General features: G+C 41.5%; 1 protein-coding gene and 1 long non-coding RNA gene across 11 annotated transcripts in view; one reads left to right on the forward strand and one right to left on the reverse strand.

Annotated features, from left to right (window-relative positions):
* The window catches only part of TDP1 (tyrosyl-DNA phosphodiesterase 1), an 83,959-nt gene that overhangs the window by 33,058 nt on the left and 31,829 nt on the right, over positions 1-19,072 (forward strand). The window contains exon 14 of one of the 10 annotated variants that reach the window (XM_077910335.1): positions 1,952-2,040. The exons of the other annotated variants lie outside the window; for them this stretch is intronic. Coding sequence (XP_077766461.1) covers positions 1,952-2,003 — 52 coding nt within the window. The 3' untranslated portion in view covers positions 2,004-2,040. The remainder of the gene's footprint in view (positions 1-1,951; positions 2,041-19,072) is intronic. 10 annotated transcript variants of the gene reach the window in all.
* LOC144321037 (uncharacterized) overlaps positions 1-19,072 on the reverse strand; it is an 86,625-nt gene that overhangs the window by 14,632 nt on the left and 52,921 nt on the right. The window lies entirely within an intron of this gene.

Here is a 19,072-nt window from a genome sequence, read left to right on the forward strand (position 1 = left end):
AAGCCTGTTCATCCTTAAAATGTCTCAGACTTGACTTTTCTGATCTCTGAAACTACCAAGGCAGATGCTCACCATCTTGTGAAGTGATTGCTTATCTGCCATCTCATCGCACAATTGGTCTACTTCCCAGGCTGCCTCTCCTTTCCTAGTTGTCGATGACCATTCATCTTTCAGAAACAAGATTTTTTCTCATTGTCCCATGTTCCGATTCCCTCCCCACTTCCTATATGCTAAAAATTTGGAGTCGTCCTTGGCATTGTGACCCTGGCCATATCATTTTCACCATTCTTATCCTGTGTTCCCCAACATGGACTACCAGGAGCAGCCAACCTGGCCTCCTCTGCCTCAGTAATCAGCCTGCCGGCAGCCCTCTCCTGATCCCTTTGTCTCTCTCTCTACCTTACCAACTGCTGCCTGTCTCCTAGGAATTGCCTCAGGTGTGGCATCCTCTCTGGAAGATTGTCAGCTTCCTGCTGACTGCTCTCTCCTCCAAAGCCTTAGAGCACTAAGGTGCGTCCCACCATTGGAGCTTGGGGCTCCTGTATCATTGTCTTGTCTCTTCTTCTAGAGAAGTGTCTTTGAGGCATCTGGATCTGGACTTCCGATCGCTTATCTGCACAACAGTTATAAGGATGAGGTGCCACATTCAGTGGGACACAGTCCATGTGGCATGCAAGAACGCGAGTAAAGCCACTTGGAGCTCAAGACTATATTTTTCACTAAATGCTTGAGAGCATGAAACACGTGCCCAGCAGCAAGACTTTGTTCATGTTGACGCCCGTGTCAGGCACTATTTATACCACGGGGAACAAGAGCGACAGGGAACCTACCCTAACAGCTTTCATTTTAGCTATGGCAGAGTGGGAAGGACAGACCGTGTACAAAGGAGTCCGCATAAACACAAGATGAGGGCTAGAAACAGCAAAACGGGGTGATGTTAGAGCATGTCTGGAGAGAACAGTGAAGCCCTGCTTCAGGAAGTAATGTTTGGGTTGAGTTGATCTAAAAGGTGGGGAAGGCCCTGAGTTGTAGAATATGGAGAACATAGAGAGTGGTCTAGCGTGGCTATACGCAGGCCATGCTGGATCATAGAGGGCCTTGAAGGCCAGAGTAAGAATTTTATCCTAGTGCTGTGGAAACCGTTTGAGAGTGGAGCACCATCTGGTACAAATCTTTTAAAGATAGCCTAGGCTGCTGAATGGAGAGTAGATGTGTACAGGCCAGCGGGGAAGCATGGAGAGAGTATGGTTGCTTAGGTAGCAGGTGAGTTTGCAGAAGAGTGGTAGACACGGGCTATGAATGGGGTGGGAGGGGAGACCCATCTGTATGGAACATGCCCCCAAGATCTCTTAAGGAAAGGCATTCAGGATGGTAGGAAGAGCATGAGTTTGGAATTAAACAGGCCCAAATCCGAATTTTAGTTCATCTATTTAACATTTGTGAACTAATAAACCTCACCAAGCACTAATTTCCTTCTCTAATGAAAGTGGGATATGACCTTTAACTACAGGTTTTGTTCAGAGGCTTGAAACAAATTACATAGAACCACTGTCATCAGAGAATGGTACGTGTTCAACAAGTGACCCTTATCTTCCCAATTTGAGCTTAATTTTGAATATAAGTAATGATACTCGTAGTATTTCATTGTTAGTATACAAAACAATTATACGAGTATAGGGTAATAATACCTCACAGTAGCAGCTCTGCCTGTGACTTCATAAAACTAGAAACCTGAGAGTCTGTCATCAGGCACGTGAACCTGTCACATGGCTGTCTTGACACCTCTGGTCACCTGAGAGAAGCCCTAGCAAAATGTCAGGCCCTGGGTGGGAAGTTTTTGGAAAGTCGTTTCTGCCCTATGGGAACAAAGGGGCAAGGGAGACTTGACCTTTATTGAGCAGCTGTCACGTGCCAGAAAGTTCTCACACCTTATCTGCGTTGTTTCATTCAGTCATCACAGGAGTCCGTGGGTGGTTGTGTCCCCTTCCACAGGTAAGGACTAGGACTGCAGAACTGAGGACTCCATCGACTACCCAGCAGGTATCTGCCCACAGTGGACAAAGCTGTCAACTCTAGGCACAGGGATGGAAGGCTAAGCAAAAGTACGGTTCCTGCTCTCTAGGCATTTACATTAGAGTAAAAGCGGCTTTATTAAACAACTCGTACACACCATTTAATTGCGGGTATAACAATGTTGAGTGTTCTACATACGTAGATTTCCACCTAGCAAGGCCTAAGCCATCTTTCTGGTCCCAAATGCACATGACAGACTCTTGACTTCCTTAGCTTGGGCTTCCTGCTTGGTCAGTCGTCTTTCCCTTTTGCTGTGGCTGCCTGTGTAATCAATCATTGGCTTCCCCTCCAGACTTGGAGTCAAGTCCATGTCTTGGCTGACATCCCCCACACCTGGCACCTGGTATATAGGGGCGCTCAGTAAGGATTTAACAAGGAACCTAGTGATGTCCAGGATGGAGGCTGTGACAGTGAAAGTGCTGCCTCGACTTTGTGTGTAACTGAATGTGGGAGATGCTTCCCATGTGATTTCTACATTTGGGGTGTGGTGGTAGGGAGATAGAAGTGGTCATTGTCATCCGTACAGAAATCAGGAAATGGAACTGGTTTTAGTGGGAGAATGGTTACTTTGCGAATTGACCTATGGTGGGCAGGCCACCTGAAATTGTTGTACTCAGAAGTTTGGTGTACAGATGGTATGTTCTAGAATTTTCTTTAGAACTCACCATTGGCACCCTGAACCTTTAAGGCATTTTCAGGGGAGAAGGTAGCAAAAGGTTGATGTCTCAGAGTTGAGAAACATACAAGAAATACATATCAAGTGGGCTTTTCACACTTACCGATGTTCCGTTGCCAAACAAAGAAATTAGACCCAGACTTTTCTTCCTGAGTTAAAGAGCAACTGGTCACCATCCTCCAGAAATAATCTTCCTTCTACCTAAGAAACGCTTTTGGCATCACAGAACTTAACCTTTCACTGAGTGTATGTTGAGAATGTACTACATACCAGACACTTTTCCAGCTGCTAGGAGTACAATTATATAAAATAATCCTTAAAAAAATAAATAAAATAATCCTTGACTTTGTTATGGTGGGAGTTACCCAAAAGGTAAACTTATGGGTATCCTGTTTTAAGTGCTATGGAGAAGGACAAAATAGAGTAATTCAGGTGCATAGTCCTTTACTCAGAATCCTTTGGACTAGATGTAGTTCAGTACTTGGAATTTAGAAAGATACATGGTACATACAGCGCTAGAGCTGTTAATAGATGGCATTACAGGTAGCCCCGTGTCTAAGTCCACTTCTACCACCAAATGAGCTAAGGTTTTTTGCCATTAAATGAGCTAAGTGAAAGCTTAATTTTGAATTTGGTTTATTTTTAGGTTCAGAGCCAGTGTTTAATGCTTACTGGCAGATCCAGGCACTGTTCTAGCCATGCTTCATCCCCCACCTTGGCCCCCTTTGACCCTTCACCACTCTCCCCCTTCCCCCGTTTCCACCTTCTTTCCCCCCACCCCCTTCTCCCCTCTTCCTGCCCATGTAATGCTCAGTTTTCTACGTGTAGCTGTTAGTTCTCTATAGGTAGGGGAACTGAAGCACAGGGAGGTTAAACACTGGCCCAAGAACCCAGGCACACCCTCAGGCACCTTACTGTAGGGTGAGTAGTGCTCGGGTCCGAGGAGGAAGGCGACCCATTAAATGGGATGCTCAGGGAAGGCCTTAGGGACAGACATTTAAGAAGGGAGGGAGCCATGTGATGGGTATCTAGGGGGAAAGCATTCTGTGCAGAAAAGCAGAGGTGGGAATATACATACTGGGATGCTTGTTGTGTTTGAGAAAAAGTGATGTCTTTGGAGTGAGTGGAGTAGGAGGGCAGACTGCCTTTTATGTGCTTTTGAGGCAGAGTTGCCATTGCCATCATGTCTCTTCCATTTCCTAAAGCTTTTAGTCCTAGGTCTATGGAAAGCAGTCCTGCATCAATATATTTTACAATTTGAATTGACTAGAAAAATTAAGTGCTCTTTAGAATATATGTTGTTACAGTGTTGTTGCATGAGGCTTTCTGGAATAAGACCTTGTTTTAATTGTAGTTGGATTTTGCTTGTACTCAAATAATGGCTTTCTCAACGGGGCACTGTTGGCATTTTAGTCAAAATAGTCTTGTCATGTGTCATGTGTCCCACGTATTATAGGATATTTTGTAACCTGGCCCTCATATTCCAGGTGCCACATCACCATGAAAGCAAAAAACAAGACAAGAAAAAAACGTATATTTTTAAATTTCCCCTAGATTCTGTCCTGTTGGATAATATTGTCATCTTTGAGAATAAATTCAGAACTTTATGGATAACCGATGCATGAATGCTATCCTTTCATTTAATACATTTCCCTTCTTGAGAGGTGAGATGTCATTATACAACTGTGGGTTCTTGTTCAACTGAAGTAATATCCAGCAAATCTAACAATCCATGAAGAGTGGCAGACAGATGATTTTAAGATTTGGATTTTAGCAAAAGACAAATAAATAAAAAACTATATAAATTTAAATCTTTGTCACTTTTCTACTTTGTGTTATTACCAGTCCTCGTTAATGTTCATATTTGGGATGAATAACTCCTTAAGTAAAACAAAATTAAAGCAAGTTCACCAGAAAAAGTAACAGTAATAAGCAAGACTGACAATAAGCAATATGAATTTTGACTGACATGATAATGAGAATTTTCTTGATTCATACATCAAAAAAGTATTGCCCATCAAGATGGTCACCTTTTGGGTTTTTTTGTTTGTTTTTTGTTTTGTTTTTTAAGATTCTTATTTATTCATGAGAGACACAGGCAGAGGGAGAAGCAGGCTCCCTGTGGGGATCCAGATGTGGGACTCCATCCCAGAACTGTGGGATCATGACCTGAGCCAAAGGCAGACACTCAACCACTGAGCCACCGAGGCATCCCAAGGTGGTCACCTTTTGAAACTAAGTACTTTTACCAAAAAAACTGCTGTTGCTCAAGTCTTTTTGTCACTCTTGAGAACGTCCTTCGAGGTGAATTGAAGGCACATATGAGCATTGGGTTTTGTTGTTTTGTGTGTTTTTTTTTTTTTTTTTAATTTTAAAGATTCACTTATTTTCGAGAGTGAATGAGCTGGGGGGGAAGCAAAGGGGAAGGGGAGGGGAAGCAGACTCTGCTGAGCGTGGAGCCCGACAATGCGGGGCTGGATCCCACCACCCTGAGCCCAAACCAAGAGTCAGACGCTCAACAGACCACCCAGGTTTCTTAACAGGCACTCTTCAGGTTTTGGCCATGTATTTCCTATTTTCTGTTGATGTGTAATAAGTTACCAACAAACTAAGCTTAAATAGCACTGCAGGTTTGTTATCCTGCATTTCCTGTGGCTCAGGAGTCTGGACACGGTCCTCTGCACAGGATCAAGGTGTGAACCAGGCTATGCATGGCCTCCTCTAAGGCCTGGGGTCCTGTGCCAAGCTCACAGGTGGTTGGGAGAACTAAGGTCCTGTTTACTCGGTGATGGTGTGGGGGCCGTTCTTGGCTGCAAAGTGTTTCCTCTGGTTCTTGTGCCATTGTCCTTTGCCAGGTCACAGCAAAGTTGTTTGTGTTTTCTTTGGTTTGTTTGTTTGTTTTTTAGATTTATGTATTAACTTTAGAGAACGAGTGCACAGGGGGAAGGGGGGGAAGGGGCAGAGGGAGAGAGAAACCCAAGCCATCTGTGCTCTGAGCCTGGAGTCCTCCACAGGGCTTGATCTCACAACCAGAGCCAAAACCAAGAGTCAGATGCACAACTGACTATGCCACCCATGTACCCCAAAGCTGTTTGTTTCTTTGAAGATAGCAGGGGAGAATCTCTGTCCTCAGGAAGGACTCCCCCACTTCCTTTTTTAAGGCTTCACCTGATAGTCTGGCTCACCCATGGTCATCCCAAACGTTTTGATATAAATTTGGTTTATTGGTAACCTGATCATGGGAATGAAATCCCATCATAGTCAAAATTTGCTTATGTTCACAGGGACAGGTTTATACCAGATGTGTACACCGGGAGCAAGCCCAGGAATCCTGGGAGCCATCTTCCGTACGATTCATTGGTGTTTATTACCTAGTTAGATTCCTCCATCCTAGTCCCCAACTTTGACTTGAAATTTCTTACTGTTCTCAAAATTGCAGTTTATTTTTCACAGTTAGGCAAAACTACCCTTAAACATACCCAAAAGACAACCTCAGCATCCCAAGGCTGTTTGAGAAAGGAAATTCTATAATTATTTGTAGCCGAAGGAGGCTGCTTTATTGGAATGTAAGAGTAACCCTGCAGTGTGATTGCTTTGGAAAATTGCATTGACCTGCCTATGTGGAAGTTGTTAAAAAAAAAAAAAAAAAAAAGTTAATCTTGTGAAGGATAAATAGAACCCCAAAAGATCTAATTTCCTAATCTGGGGGGGGAAAAAAACCTCATCACCTTAGAAGTGTACTTGTTGCTTACAGCACATACATATCTCATTACATCATTTCTCTACCTCCTGTAAGTAGGGGACGTTGGCTTCCTGGTCATGGAAACTTTGTTTTACCCAACTGACATTTCACAAATATCTACTGAGGATCAAGGATTAACATCCTGTTTGTAATTTTTGTTTAATGTCTTACATTTTCAGACCAGCAAATATGTTGCCTAGCACAATGCCTGATCGATGGTGGCCCCAAAATTTTTGAATGCTATCTTCTGTAATCCATCTACCGTTCATTTGCTCACTGCTTCTCAGATTCTAAGTTTCTTCTTGTGCTGTCTGGAATGACTATGCTTATCCTTAATCTATTTCAAGTTTTTCTAGCTCAGCAGACATAATTCATTGTTCTCACCATTGTGTTTTTTGTAGTAGCACTTTTTGCCTTTTTTTTTTTTTATGTTCCTTTTTGGTTCTTTCTGAGTTCCTTTGCCTGAACTGCTTGAGAATAGGTGCTAGGTTTTCCTCATCTTTAGATCCTCAGCATCTGACTCTACACAGCAGATCATTAGTGACCTATACATACTTGAATGGGAGCCTTTCGCCAAATGTACAGTTGGGTAATGTATGCACATAATAGGAAAATGGTAGATGGAAAAAGTTTGTCTTCCCATTCTTAGTCCCTCGCCATCCTGCTCCTCAACCTCAAACCCCACTGTTAGTTGCTTGGGCCCAAATAGTTTCTCTAATCCCATGAACCATCAAACCCAGGTACCTCATGGTGGGTGATATTACCCTGTCAGTCAATATACAATGGAGGAAATAACACTGAGATGGGAATCCGAGGATCATATTCTTAGATGGAATTGCCACTTACTAGCCCTATATTGTAAATTTTGGGAATGTCCTTTAACCTGAATTTTATCTCTTGCATGGAATGTTGTGAGGATGATGGTGGAAAATACATGTGGAAGTTACTATCACACTGTATGATGTATGAAACATTAACTGCTTGATTTTCTATTATCAACCATGTGTTAAGCTCTTGTTCATTAGCCCTCTTAGGATTCAAGAAAGCAGCTTAAAAAGCCTTTGTTTTGTTCATACAATATAGGAACTGTGACCTAAAGATTTGTTCATAGTTAGAGCTTTTTTTTAAGTTTCATATGTGATTGACAAATTGGTTAGAATTATTCTATGAAATCAAGACAAGTACGTTCAGCCAGAAGTATATTCAAAGAAACTCAAAACTAGCACTTATGCTTGAACTTATTAAAATGTTATGTTGGCTGGCAATTTTCTCTTTTGTCTGGTTGCTTTTATTTCAAGCTATTTACACTTTTTGATCCTACCAAGAAATCCTCCTGTATTTGTTGGGCACCCTGTTCTCGAAATTACTGAGACATGGTGACAAATACAGTGAATTTTACCACAGGACCAAGCAGGCAAGAAGACGAACTTGACGCAGCAGCCTTGGCTAAAAAGATAGTTTCTAGGAGTAATTGGCAAACCAGTGAGCACAATTAGGAAAGCTGTGCATTGTGAGTGGGCAGTTACAGTTGCCTAGCAACTGACAGGCATTGCAGGATGGTTGGGCATAAGCAAAAATGTTGGTACTGCCACTTTAGGGGAAAACAAGACAAATGCTTAACTCTAAAACCACCATGGCTTTTTGAGGAAACATAAGATATGGTACCCTGCAGTGATTTTCAGCATTGCTATGAAATATTTCTTCTCTAATGTTTTTTCCTTTGGATCTGAAAGTCTTCTTTCCTTCATCATCTGATTTTTTTTTTCCCCCAGTGAAAATCAAATTGGGTCACACAAAAAGTATTGGTAGATGTCACTGGTTAGACTTGGTTGCCTGGCACTCTGGCTCTAAGATACTGGGTTTAGTTGGTATGCCTCACCTATTTTGTTTAAAATAATGGTATCAGGGGAGCCTGAGTGGCTCAGATGGCTAAGTGTCTGCCTTCGGCTCAGGTCATGATCTCCAAGTCCTGGAATCAAGCCCCACGTCAGGCTCCTGGCTCAGCAGAGAGCCTGCTTCTCATTCTGTCTCTGCCTCTCCCCCTGTACATGTTCTCTCTGTCTCAAATGAATAAATTAAAAAATCATTTTAAAAAATGGTGTCAGTACCAAAGTCTGTGGGTGATTTCCTTTATGCATTAAAGATGGTTTGAGGTCCTATCCCCACCCTCACTTTTTTGCATTCTGCTACAAGGACCAAGGACAGCACATGCCTCTTTTCATGCTCATGGGAGCATGTCTAATGGAGCATCATCCTTGTTGGGGGAAAAAGCCCTGAGACCCCCTGACCTAGGGCCTCCAGACCCTTTGTACGCTGGTAGTGATGAAGTATATACCTGTGGCTTGAGATAAGGAGTTTCTATTTGGGAGTCCTTCACTAGGTTCTGTCCCCCAAAGAAAACTCATAAGTAATACCAAATACTTTTATGATGCTTACTGTATGCTGGCCAAGTGGTTTTTGTTGGTGGTTTAACATTCTGTCAAATATACTAAAAAATCAGCTTCAGGTGTACAGCAGTGATTCGAGGAGTTTATACATTATGTTTACCAAGTACTTTTTTTTATTCTAACCTATTTGATCCTCTCAATTAGGAGCTACACAGTAGTAAGGTTTCCGTTTTAGAGATGTGAAAACTAAAGCCTAAATAACCTGTCCCAAGTGGCCCAGTTGGTAAGGTGGTAGAGCTAGGATTGAAACCTGGATAGTCTACCGGAAGTATTTCTTACCTTTGTGCTGAGCATGGCTCGAGGCTTTGGTTGTGGACGGTGAACAAGGCAGGTATGATCCTTGCCCACAAGGAATTTGTTTTCTAGTTGGTGTAGCCCTCCTGTCCTCCTGCTTTGGGATCAGCACTACTGGCTAAGGTCGTGAGGAAAACACACAGCTCAGACATCATAGTGCTGTTGTGCCAGGCCTTCCCTGGATCCTCTTTCCCTGCCCTTCAGAATGCTGTGTCTACTTACCTGTTGCATTTCCATGGCTTTCCCAGACTGTACAGGTGTTAGTTTTTGCCATAGCAGTCATTCGTGGCCTAAGCTCTGACAACTGTGGGCTGGCAGTGAGTGACCTGGTGCTGCTTTTTCTTAGCCTCTGTGTCCTGCCTCTTGCTTCATTGATCAGGTATTCACTGAGCATCCATTCTGTGCCAGGTTTTGTTGCAATACAACACCCAAACTTTCAGTGCCTTTTTTTTTTTTTTTTTTTTTTTGGAGAGCTACAGTGACAGACCAACAGGGAATAAGCCTGCATATGAGAAGGAGAAAATCTTAGGCAGGCCCCGTGCTCAGTGCAGAGCCTGACATGGGGCTCATGGGGCTCAGTCTCATAAACCCTGAGATCATGACCTGAGCCAAAACCAAGAGTCAAATGCTTAACTGAGAAGCTTTGGTGTTCTCTTAAAATACTTCTTTATCCTGGACATCCAGTTCCCATGTACTAGTCAGCATCTGGGCAACTGACAGGTCTTGAGTACCTAATTCTCTGGCTTCTCATCCAGTCTGTTTATACCAAACTCAGCCATGTTGCACAGTGGTTAATGCCACCCACACAGCCTCAGTCTGGATGTTTGTTATCCCTTATCACTGATCACTGGGTATGTGTATAAACAGCAGACATGTTTTCACATTTATGGAGGCTAGAAGTTAGAGATCAAGGTGTCAGCTGGGTTGGTTTCTCTTCTAGATGGCCATCTGCTGGATCTGTGTGCACGTTGTCTCAACTCTGTGTCTTCACATCTTAGTTTTTAATCAAATGCCAGTTAACATAAATGTAAAATTAGTTTCAGGTATACAATATAGTGATTCAACACATCCATGTAACACCAGGGGCTCATCACAAGTGTATTTCTCAATGACGTGGGTGGTGCTAGAGAATATTATGCTAAGTGAAATAACTCAGAGAAAGACAAGTACCATATGACTTTACTCACGGAATTTAAGAAATGAGCAAAGTGGGGGGAAACAAACCTAGAAACAGATTTTTAACTGTAGAGAACAAACTGATGGTTACTGGTTAAGGGAATGGGTTAAATCATTCACTCTTTTTTGCCATTTGCAAATACGCATTTCAGTACCTCTTTCTCATAACTGTGCTGGGCCTGTGGGCCTGCAGATATCTCTCGGTGTGTGATATCAGTAGCTAGATCTGCTGATCCATTGAGAGCTTGATCAGTATCTAGTGTGGGGTAGGTACGTGGTGTGCGTGTGCATGCAAGTGTTCAGGGGAATTTTTTACACCGAAGCAATTAAATGCATCTAGGATGGTACTAATAAAGTGTGGGGTGTCTTTCAGAGGAAAGAGTTCTTTAAATATCTAGATGAAGCTTCAGAACGTTGTGCTTCTTTGATAAATCAAAGTGGGCACTTTATTTTTTATTTTTTATTCATTTTTTTTAAGGTGGGCACTTCCATCTAAAGATAGAAGAAATCATATTGAGTCCTGAGACAGGATGTGCTGGGAGAGGTAGAGAGATCATCTGGGCTGCCCTGAAGCCTTGTGTGGGAAGGATGGGAGAGAAGCCTGACAGTGGGTGGAGCCTGGCATGTGAAACTTGCATGACAGGCATAGGATTTCAGACTTTTAGATAAGGATCACCAAATGTTTTTGAATAAGAGAGTGAGTTGTGATAGTAGTACCGATAACGCTTATTGTTCACGACTTTATGATTGACATTACTGTTCTCATGATAATGTTGTTATGTGCTCTGAGATCTAAATGTCCCTGTGTCTACTTTCATAAAACAGCTGTTAAAATACCTGCTCCAAGAGTCAAGGCTGCCCATCTAGTAAATAGTTGAACTGAACTTGAACCCAGGTCTTTTGTTTCCTCTAAGTCCTACTTTTTCTGGAATTAGCTTATGGGATGAATTAAAGGAAATAAAGCACGGAGGCAGAAAAACTTAATGAGCAACGGATAGGAAATTCCAAATATGGAACTCAAAAGATGTCAGTAGACTGGAAAAACTGAGGGGTGTTCACATAGAGACACGATTACAGAAGAATCTAAAAGACTTGGACCAGGTTGAAAGGGCAGGAGTAGTAGGGTGCCTACAAGATTGTAAGCGTAGCTCTTTAGGGGGGAGAGACACACCATAAAGCTTTGTGGAGCTGGTCATTAACCTCAGGGAGGCTGCTGCTCCAGCTATCTCAGAAGGTTCTGATAGAAACTATATGTTTGCTCCACAGCACTAGTATTTCTTGCTGTTTGCTGTGAGGCTCTAAAAGGATGAGAAGAGCTCCCAGCAGGCTACACTGCTGTAGGACTCAAGCAGATAAAGACAAGGACCGGGGATTAGGGAAAGACTATTACCCAGAATGTTTTTCAAGCTCTCTAAGGTAAATTAAACCAGTACTGGCTATACGTTGGACTGTATTACCTATAAAAACAGTCCACTGTCTGCAAGCTGTCTTGCTCCAAGACAAGTTTTAATACTTCCTAAGCTTTACCTTGGTGTTGGTTTTCAATTTACTAAGGACTTTGACCTAGATTATTTCATTCATTCCTCATTATTAACCAGGGAAGTGAACAAATGATGTTAGACCCATATTATAGATGACATAACCCCAAGGTAGTAACTGCCCAAAACTCAATCTTAAAAGTCAGTCCTTTTCAATTTTCCATATTGCCTTTATGCCGTCGGAGGTAGACCAAAATAATGGTATATGTCAATAGACAATGAAATAGTATGCAGTTTGTGGTTATAGTGATTACTATTAAACACACATTGAAATTCTTTGATAGGATGTTCCAAATACCAATTTTGACCTGAAATTTGCAAGGCAACTTTTGATCCTGCTTGACAGTATTTTTTGTCCTTTTGGATTCTGGATACCGATATAATGGCTTCTGAAGCCCATGCATTTCCATTTGTGGGACCAAGGTTAGATGGATCCTTTTTTTTTTTTTTTTTTTTTTTTTTAAAGAGGGAGAGGGACAGGAAAGAGAACCTTAAACATCCTAAATACCCAGCGTGGAGCCCGATGTGGGGTTCAATCTCCCGACCCTGAGATCATGACCTGAGCCAAAATCAAGAATTGGATGCCCAACTGACTCAGCCACCCAGGCGCCCTTTGGATAGATGGATCCTCTTAAAGACTAGGTTGACAGCTGGTATGAAAGCTAGCCTTCTGAATTCAGTGTGCATATGAAAACATTTGCTTGGGCATGTAATATACCTGTGATTGAAGAACAAAATGAGATTGGAAATAGATTTCTCGATCCATTTGGTGAGTTGTCAGAATTGTGACTTATAAAAGCCCATACTCAAGTACTTGATCTCCTTTTAGTACTTTGCTCTTGCTTATCTGTGGGAAAACATGGGTCATAATCGCTTTCATTTTTCTTGTTGGCATTTCTGTAAAACAACACAGCCCCCAAACACAACTGACCTGTTGTGTCCCTTGGGTACTTAATTTCACAAGATTGATGGACATTTGCAAAACTGGGGAGGAGAGCCTGGGTGGCTCAGTCAGTTGGGTGTCACACTCTTGATTTCAGCTCAGGTCTTGGTCTCAAGATCATGAGTTCAGGCCTCATGTTGGGCTCCACCCTGGGCATGGAGCCTACTTTAAAAAGGGAGAGAAAAAGAAAAAAAAAAATCTGAATACATATCTATATCAAGGGGACCAAAATCCTCTTGACTTTCTTGACAGAATAAAACAGGAGCTCACTATATTTCTGCCCTGGGGACTTGTGCTAGGATTTTGAAATTAGTGAAGCAGTCCATTGAAGAAACTTTAGGTCTATCTACCACTGAAATTTCCTAGGTTTAGAAGGCCTGAATGGACCTACTTTCGGGAGAATTCCATTTTTTAGTGAGTCACAACAGAGGAAGACCAGAGTCACCTTCCTAGAAACTTAGCAGGGTTATTGAGATGATAATAGCTGACATCTAAGAAGTATCATTTTTGTGCCAGGGATGCTCTACATACCTTATCTGATATAATTCACACATCGCTTTTATGAGGCAAGTACGTTACCATTTTACAGTAACATTTACAGTAGCATTTTACTGTTGAAAATCAGCGTTGGCACTAATTGTGGTAGAAACGCATGCAAGTTCAGATTCTGCTCTTACCCACTACCCTATTGTGCTTTTGTGCTTAATTTTCAACATAAGATTTTTTCTCGAGATCTTGATTCTAAAGTTCTAATTTATAACCACAATGAACAAAATAGTCTTGATAAATTGAATCCCCTGGGCCTTTGTATGCTCGTCTCTTTTCTTGAGTTAGATGTTTCTTGCCTATGTAACATCTGCAGGATTCAGTTAGGACACATCGGTGGGCTGCAGTAGCCAGAGACAGCTTCATGAAAGAGGTGAGGTTTGTGCGGGAGGAAAGGGCTCAGATAGCCACAAGCATGGGTGGGATCAAAGATCTCGTGGACTAGGAAATGATGTTTGCATCGATGTGGAAGCAGTCAGTAAATCAGGGCACTTAAAGAGTAGTGGAGTCAGGAAAAGGCCTAACAGGAAATAGATTGAAAGCATAAATCTGGTCAGACTGAAGAGGGTCCTAAATGCAAGGCCATATATTTACTTTATGCTTAACTTTGAGAGCCACTTGAGGAAGGTGTAAATGAGAAACCAGAGACAGGGCAAACCATTTGGATCCAGAGTCTCAGGTGAAAGGGGCAGGACCAGGGAGATCTCATTGTAAATAGAGGATGTTAGAGGGTGAAAATAGCTTGGTGACTGGCTCTATGTAGTTGCCTACAGAGCAGGTAAGTCCAAAATGCATGAGATACCTGAGCCTGACTGACTGTGGACAAAGGGGAAGACAGGAGAGGGCTGGTTTGCTGAGGGGAAAGGCATACTGATGGGTTCTGGTTTTTGAGTATTGGGTTTGTGGTGATAATGTGACATTCCAATAGAGAAATCCAGCTTATAGTTGGAGATGTCGGTTGAATATGTAGCTGGCAGAGTCTGGGAATCCTACTTGTCAGCATAATGTTTGCCATTGGTGACTGGTATAGTCCCCAGGGGAGAGAGGACAGTAGAAGGAGCCAGGGGCAAAGCAGGAATTTAGAGGGTTCATGATGGGAAGGGCAGCAAATGAGAGAAGCTGAACAGTCAAATGGAGAGAAAGCCGAGAAAGCTAGGTTTCTCTCCACCATGGCACAGTCAACATCTGCGGCAGATGACTTCCCTTACGGGGTTGCCTTCTGCATTGTTAGATGTTAGCATCCCTTTAGCATCCCTCGCCTTTACTCACTCGCCTGCCACAGTTGTGATGACAGGAAATGGCTCCAGACCTTGCCAAATATCCCCTTAGGAACAAAACTGCCCCCAGGTGTGAACTGCTAGTCTAGGAGAATAAGGACTATGAAAAGAGATTGCTGAATTTGGCAGTTAGGAATATTGAGCAAGTGGAAGTCAGACTAGGAGAATTGAAGAGGGAGAAAGGAAAGGAAATGGTACATCAGGAGGTAAAAAGCAGTGTTCTGCAGCAGACACTTGAGTGCTAAACCTGCCAAGTTCTTGTGTGGTAGAGCCAGCGGTTGTACCTCACTCCCTTTTGAAAGGTGGTCTGAACTATTCTCTTGGGTCAACTCAATAATAGGCTTCTCTTGTTCAGGGGAAATAAGGTTATAGTATTTTTATTGAGATTAAATTAAAAGTACAAATTATTTCGCCCCATGTCTTCATGTATATAAATAGTTCATTACTATTCAAAATTAATAGACTGTCCTTTTTAAGCAGTTTAACAAAAAATTGAGCAGAAAGTTCCCTTCAGCTCCCTTTCCTCTGTTGTTCACATGTTGCATTAGTGTGAGACCTTTGTTTTACATGATGAGGCACTATTGATACATTATTATTATTATTATTTTAAAGATTTTATTCATGAGCGAGATTGAGAGGCGGGCAGAGACACACAGGCAGAGGGAGAAGCAGGCTCCATACAAGGACCCCAATGTGGGACTTTATCCTGGGTCTCCAGGATCACGCCCTGGCCCGAAGGCAGGCGCTAAACCGCAGAGCCACCCAGGGATCCCCTGATACGTTATTATTAATCAAAGTCCATAGTTTATGTTAGAGTTCACATACGCTCCTTGGAATTTGACAAAAGTATAAGGACATGTATCCACCACTACGTTGTCATAAAGAGCAGTTCACTGTCCAAAAATCCTCTGCACTTCACCTGTTCATCCCTCCCTGCTCCCACTCCCGCCCCCAATGCTCTAGAAGCCTACTGATCTTTTTATTGTTTGTATAGTTTTGACTTTTCCAGAATGTCATATAGTTGGAATCATACTGTATGTAGCCTTTTCAGATTGCTTCCTTTCGCTTAGCAACCTGCATTTGAGGTTCCTTCGTAACTTTGATAGCAAATTTCTTTGTAGTGCTGTGTAGTAGTCCATTGTCTGAATACACATCACAGCTTGCTGTCTGTTCACCCACTGAAGACCATTGTGGTGGCTTCCAAACATCAATGTGCAGGATTGGGTGGACGTAAGCTTTCAACTCCTTTATGTCAATATTGAAGACCATGATTACTAGGTTGTATAGTGTTGATATACAGCTGTGAAAGCAGCTGCCAAACTGTTTTTCCAAAATGACTATCATTTTACATACTCACCAGCAAAGAATGATAGTTCTTATTGTCGGTTTTTGATACTGTGTGTTTTTTGAGGGGTTTTGGCCATCCTAATAGGTGTGTGGTAGTAACTCATTTTAAGTTGCAATTCCCTAATGACAAATGATGTGGAGCATCTTTTCTTAAACGTATTTGCCATCTGTGTATCTTTTGGTGAGGTGTCTGTTCAGGTCCTTTGCCAATTTCTTAATCAAATTGTTTTCTTTACTTCATTACACCTAGAATTCACATTGAATTTTATTGAAGGGTAGTTAAGGGGACGCCTGGGTGGCTCAGTGGTTGAGCATCTGCCTTCGGCTCAGGGCGTGATCCCAGGATCCTGGGATAGAGTCCCACATCAGGCTCTCTGCATGGAGCCTGCTTCTCCCCCTGCCTATGTCTCTGCCTCTTTCTGTGTCTCATGAATAAATAAATAAAATCTTTAAAAAAAGAAAAAAGTGTAGTTGAAATACAGTATTTCAGGTGTACAAAATTATTAAATGTTGATTCTATTCCTTATGCTATACTTTTCATCCTCGTGACTTACTTATTTCATAATGGGAAGTTTGTACCTCTTAATCTCCTCACCTGTTTTACCCATACCCCTACACCCCTCCCCTCTGGCACCCACCAGTTCTGTTAGTCTATTTCTGTTTCTTCATTTGTTTTTGTTTCTTAGATTACACATATAAGTAAAATAAATCATACAGTATTTGTCTTTCTGGCTTAATTTTGCTTAGCATAATCCCTCTAGTTCCATCCCATGTTGTTGTAAATGGCAAGATCTTATTTTTATGGCTGAGTAATGTAACATTGTGTCTCGATACCACATTTTCTTCATCCATTCATCTAGTGATGGACACTTAGATTGCTTTCATATCTTGGCTATTATAAACAATGTTGCAGTAAATATAGTGGTGCATATATTTTTTCAGATTAGTGTTTTTGTTTTCATTGGGTAAATAACCGGAAGTGGAATTACTGGATCATATAGTATTTCTATCTTTCTTTTTTTTTATTTTTAAGGAACCTCCTTACTGTCTTCTATAGTGGCTACACCAGTTTACATTCCCACCAACAGTGCATGAGGGTTTCCTCTTCTCCATATCCTTGTCTTTTTTTTTTTTTTTTTTAGATTTATTTATTCATGAGAGACGCGGCGGGGGGGAGGGCAGGGGGCAGAGACACAGGCAGAGGGAGAAGCAGGCTCCACACAGGGAGCCCGATGTGGGACTCAATCCTGGGACTCCAGGATCACACCCTGAGCTGAAGGCAGACATTCAACCGCTGAGCCACACAGCCATCCCTATATCCTTGCTTATTTCTTTTGGAACTAGCCATTCTGACTCGTGTAAGGCGATATGTCACTATGGGTTTGATTTGCATTTCCCTGATGATAAGTGATGTTTGAGCATCTTTCCATAAATCTGTTGGCCATCTGTATATCTTTAGAAAAATATCTATTCAGATCCTCTTCCCGTTTTTGTTTTTGTTTTTTAAAGATTTTATTTATTCATGAGAGGACAGAGAGAGAGAGAGGCAGAGACATAGGCAGAGGGAGAAGCAGTGTCTCCGTGGGGAGCCCAGTGTAGGACTTGATCTCAGGACCCTGGGATCATGCCCTGAGCTGAAGACAGACACTCAACCACTGAGCCACCCAAGTGTCCCCTCTTTCCATTTTAAATCAGATTATTTGCGGGATTTTTTTATTTCTGTATATGGTGTTGAGTTGTAGAAGTTCCTTATCTTTTTGAGTATTAGCCCATTATTGGATATATGTAATTTGCAAATTCTTTCAGTACGTTGCCTTTTTATTTTGTTGATTTCTTTCACTGTTCAAAAGTTGAATTTGTTGTAGTCTCAAGTTTTTTACTTTTGTTTCCCTTGCCTGAGGAGGTAGACCCAGAAGAATATTAAGGCCAGTGTCCAAGAGAGATTACTGTTTGTTTTCTTCTAGGAGTTTTATGGTTTCAGGTCTTAATTTAGGTCTTAAATCCATTTTGAGTTTATTTGGTATAAGAACGTGGTCTAGCTTCTTCATGTTTTGCATGTTTCCCCAGCACCATTTATTGAAAAGACTATCTTTTTCCCATAATATTTTCCTGCCTCCTTTATCATTGATTGATCACATAAATGTGAATTTACTTCTGGGCTATTTTATTGCATCGATCTGTATCTGTTTTTATGCCAGTACCATACTCTTTAGATTATTCTAGGATTGTGATATCTCCAGCTTTGTTGATTTTTTTTTTTTTTTTTTCTCAACATTGCATTGGCTATTCCAGGTCTTCTGTAGTCTATATAAATTTTAGAATTCTTTGTTCTAATTCTTTGAAAAATTGCCTTGGTGTCTTGATAAGAATTGTATTGAATGCATTAGTTGCTTTGGGTAGTATGGACATTATGTTAATATTCTTCTAATCCATGGGTATCATATATCTATTTGTTTTGTCTTCAATTACTTTCATTAATATATTATAATCTTTATAGAGTATAGGTCTTTGACCTTCTCTGTTAAACTTATTCCTAGGTATTCTTTTGATGTAATTATAAATGGGATTTTTTTTCTTAATTTCTCTTGCTGCAGTTATTTGTGTATAGAAGCACTACAGATTTCTGTGTATATATATTTTTTTATCCTGCAACTTTACTAAATTCATTTATTCTAAGACCTTTTTAGTGGAGCCTTTAAGGTTTTCTATATATAGCATCATGTCATCTGTAAATAGTAACTGTTTTCTTAGTGCATTTTAAGAGTTCTTTGTCTATTTGGGGTACAGGTCCTTTATCAGGTATATGTTTTGCAAATATTATCTCCTAGTCCACAGCTTATATATTTTTTTAAGATTTTATTTATTTATTAATGAGAGACACAGAGGCAGAGACACAGGCAGAGGGAGAAGCAGGCTCCATGCAGGGAGCCTGACATGGGACTTGATCCTGGGTCTCCAGGATCACGACTTGGGCCTGAAGGTGGCGCTAAACTGCTGAGCCACCCGGGCTGCT

The sequence above is a fragment of the Canis aureus genome, chromosome 9 (assembly GCF_053574225.1).
Source record: "Canis aureus isolate CA01 chromosome 9, VMU_Caureus_v.1.0, whole genome shotgun sequence".
NCBI classification, from domain to species: domain Eukaryota; kingdom Metazoa; phylum Chordata; class Mammalia; order Carnivora; family Canidae; genus Canis; species Canis aureus.